Consider the following 4,058-nt stretch of genomic DNA (forward strand, 5'->3'; position numbering starts at 1 on the left):
ACCAATTCTAATAAATTACCATAATTATTAGCAACCAAATTATTAGAATAGGTAAGGTTAGAACGTGCGTCCCCACTGTTTTCTTGCTGGAATCAGAGACGCGCCGCCATCTTGGCTACCTAAGGTAACATTAACGGAGAAAATTGTACAGACTTTAAAAAAACACGACCATTAGAAAACTTAACAACATGCACCATCCGTCTACATCATAACCGAAATCGAAATTCGCATAATTCCTCATATTTTCGGAACGGAAAATTTTGATGAAAATTTGCATACAAAACCAGCAGTGCGATAAACGCCATCTACAGTTCATTTCTAAAGACGCATGCCGTCGAGATTACCGGAAGCGCCGCCATTTTCGTTACCATAGGTAAATCTAACCGGAAAAGTATGTGAAAATCGTTTATTTTAATTTTATCGGGTGTTATATACAACAGAGGAAAAGTATGGCAATCGGTCAAAAACTGAGCCCTGACATATTTATATTTTTTGGACTCAGGGAGCCTTAAAACGTCAAGAAATGCAAAATAATTTGGGGGGTTTTTTGTATAAATATAGATGTTAGTGCGTGTGTGTACGCGGGAGGGGGCATGATTTTGTTCATCCTCTTTGAAGCTTAATAACTCCCGTGTCTTTTGTCAAAAATTTTGGAAATTTTGCAGGGAGGTTCGTGTATTAGGGGTATCGATTCGATTAAATTTTCGTGGTTAAAAGTCAAGGCAGTGGGAAGAAAAATGTGAAGAAAATCCGGTAAACTCCGCGTGATCAGCTCGTTAGCGAAGAGCGAACCCCCCGGACAATTACAACTGTTTATCCATTCGGCCACTTGTGGGCAGATTTAAATTGCAATCTCATGCATCATAAATACGAACAAAATACTTTATTTTTCTATATACTTTTTTTAATTATTACATTTAATAGGATAAATTTCAATTGTATTTTTATTAGAAACATTCCTTTAATTATGTTTAGTTTTTGCTAAACAAATTAATCAATTCAGTCAGAGGTGAATCGCTGTCTGCTTTCGGTTGGGTACCGACTGGAGGAAGTAAAGCTTTGCATTTATCATCTTCTGGACTGAAATTTTGGCATAAAATGTCAGGAAAATTTCCAGCAAAAAACGAGACAAATTTCATAATAAAATCTTTAGCTTCTGTTCCGCATTTCTTCTCTACAAATTCGGTACCACAATTACGGAATCTACGATAGGAGCTACAAGAAATAACATCAATTATAAGTTTTAAAACTTATTAAACTAAAAATTAAGTGTTAAATATTGTAATTTATTTACCAGCAAGAAAGGGTTATTCTATCTTTAGCAGGTACTGTAGAAATCTTATCTATAGCAGCTCGAGCATCGTTGGCACAAGCTTGTTGATCGCTCCATACTTCACGGAGGCACGAAGCGTGTTTCAACAAGGCTTTTAAAAGTAAAAATATAAATATAAAGCTGTTTAAAAGTTAAATAAATGAGTAAATATATTAATATATCTTACTGGTTCGCAGTTCGTTTCCAGGGGTGCAAAAATTGTTAATGTTTTCGTTAGATTCGTCAGTACCATAAGCCAACAATTGTCTGTACAATGGTGTTGCGCATTTGTTTGTATAATTAGTGGCACATGCAATGGCTTCTTTTAGAGATCTAAAATATACGAATAATATTAAATATATATTATATATATATATATGTATATGTATAAATATATAAATATAATAAGACTTACGAGCATTGTTTATCGATTTCTTCTTCATTTTGTGGAATGGGATTATTCTGTAAAATAGTTCTTCCTTCTGCAGAACAGGCGTCTAATTCGTTCCAGTGGCAACGATCTTCTTTCGATCTTTTTACAGCTATTAATTGTATAAATAATAATTTTAATAATATAAAATTAACTGAAGATAAGTGATTTCACTTTAGATAATTATAATTATTAATTAGTTATAATTTAATTTCATGTTTATAATTAAACAGTTATACAATATTTAAATGTATATTTCTTAATTTAAACATATAAATTAAATTATTTAGAGCTTAAATTTCATATAATGCAATCTATTTTGAATATTTAGAATTATAAACCTTATTACAAAGCAGATACAATAAGGTCGAGACGTAAAGATGGCAGCCTACAGCTCTGGGGAACAGGGGTCGAATTTTTTTGGGGTTTTTCGGTGGTTTATCTCGAATATATCAGGCCTTTAAACATACAACTCTGGTGGACCCAGGTTCGGATCCGGAGTAATTTTTCGAGGAGGCCCCGTCCTTTATCATTGTGGGTCTGGACCCATAGTGGGCTTGCTATAAAAAGGCCTTTAGGGTGAAAAAAATTTTAAAAAACAGAAAAAAAGAAGAATATGTGAAACAGATCGAACTTACAATGGATCCAAAAAGGACCCACAGGACGGAAAAAAGCAAATACAACGTATATATGGAATACACTCGTCTAAAAACTATTGATAATTAATCTTTAAATATTTAAACAATGATAATTCTAATATTAGTAGACGTTATAAGATTTTATGGTTTGAAATGAATATAAAATATATTTACCCATTGCAACGATAAAGAGCAGGAGGTAAGTATACTTCATGATTGTTGTTGTTGTTCCTACGAAGGTATGGAGGAAAACTGTGAGAAGGATTACTTCGATGGCGTATTTATAGTAGATGAAATATGAACTGCATTTCTTTCGTCAACATTTTTTTACCTATTTCTAGTAACAAACACGTAGTTATTGCAAACGGCAATTTACTAATAAAAACTAAAGGAAATCTGTTCTGCTACTTAACCTTGAAACTTTAGTAAAGAAAACGTTCTATTGAAATGCTGACATTAATGAAGATAACAAGAAATTTCGTCATAATTGCCATTAAAATAATGTCATAAATTAAAGTAGGAAAATTTTCTTATTTTCCTTAACAAATTCACCTTGTGATTCAGAGCTATAAGACTATTTTTTTAAATAATAAAAAAAAAGAAATAAGTAAATTTAAGTCTTAGTTCAGTTGTAACTAGAAAAAAAGTAAATAATTTTTTTTTAATTTGCTTATTTAGAAATTAGGCTATTATAATATTTATAAATTTTTTCTTTAAGTCACCTCTTTTCTACAAAATAAAATATTGTAAAAGAATTTTATTTTATTTTTTATTAAAATTACTTAAAAATTATAATTACAGCTTACGAGGAATTGTCTATTTTAACAGCAAATCTCCTATTTTATGCTATAAAAATTAATTATAAAATAAATACAAAATTCGAGACTATTTTTAATAGTTTATTTTATAAAATTAATTTAAAAAATTTAAGAAAATCTTAAGTAAAATCGAATGAAAAGTAGCTTCTCCTTCTCTACCTGCCACAAACGTCATACACTGTAAGTGGCGTAACTTGATTGTTTTTAAAGACTTATATATTAAATTCATATAAAAATATAAGGAAAGTACATGCTTAAATGTAAATTTATAAAGACATTTATAGTATAAATACGGAAGTTTATTAATTTAATGGATTTTTGGCCAATCACTAAATGAATTTTTCTCGGCAGAGAAATATTTACTCAGATTATGTTAAAAATAAGAGTAAATATTTATTTTACCTTAAAATATGTTATTTACTTTACCGTATAAATAGTTGACATTATAAAAAATTAATTTTATAATTAAATTAGAATTAATATATAATTTTAATCGATTATAATTGTCTTAAACTTATTAAAAATGTGCACTGATACTATCAGAGACTACATACAAATGGTGAGTGGAATTTTAAGTTTTTATGAAAAATCTTGGTATTTATTTTCTATTTTATCTCTTCAACACGACTGAGAGCATCTGTAGATTCTTTTTAAAGTAATTTTTAAATGAATAATATATTTAAAACACTTTATATAAGATTAATTTTTAAACATACTGTAAACTCATAAGGACGTTCAAGTCAAAATTTAAAGAGAGTATTTCGTCTTTTCATTTTAAAATTTGTTTAAAAATTAATAAAGAAAGAAAGGTAATATACAAAAAGTTTATAATAATAATCATAATAAAAGAGCTTTAATAT

The 4,058-nt window shown here is 28.9% G+C and overlaps 1 protein-coding gene across 1 annotated transcript; it reads right to left on the reverse strand.

The window, feature by feature from the left end:
• Nucleotides 1–868: 868 nt before the first annotated feature.
• LOC136989372 (uncharacterized) lies at nucleotides 869–2,714 on the reverse strand. Its single transcript, XM_067287493.1, has 5 exons — nucleotides 2,555–2,714; nucleotides 1,728–1,854; nucleotides 1,500–1,645; nucleotides 1,295–1,424; nucleotides 869–1,215 (listed from the first exon to the last, which is right to left on the reverse strand). Exons 1-5 carry the CDS (start codon nucleotides 2,592–2,594, stop codon nucleotides 972–974), a joined length of 687 nt encoding a protein of 228 aa, XP_067143594.1. The 5' UTR covers nucleotides 2,595–2,714; the 3' UTR covers nucleotides 869–971.
• Between the last annotated feature and the right edge of the window lie 1,344 nt (nucleotides 2,715–4,058).

This window comes from Centruroides vittatus, unplaced genomic scaffold, assembly GCF_030686945.1.
Source record: "Centruroides vittatus isolate TY-2023 unplaced genomic scaffold, ASM3068694v2 scaffold_490, whole genome shotgun sequence".
Classification (NCBI taxonomy): domain Eukaryota; kingdom Metazoa; phylum Arthropoda; class Arachnida; order Scorpiones; family Buthidae; genus Centruroides; species Centruroides vittatus.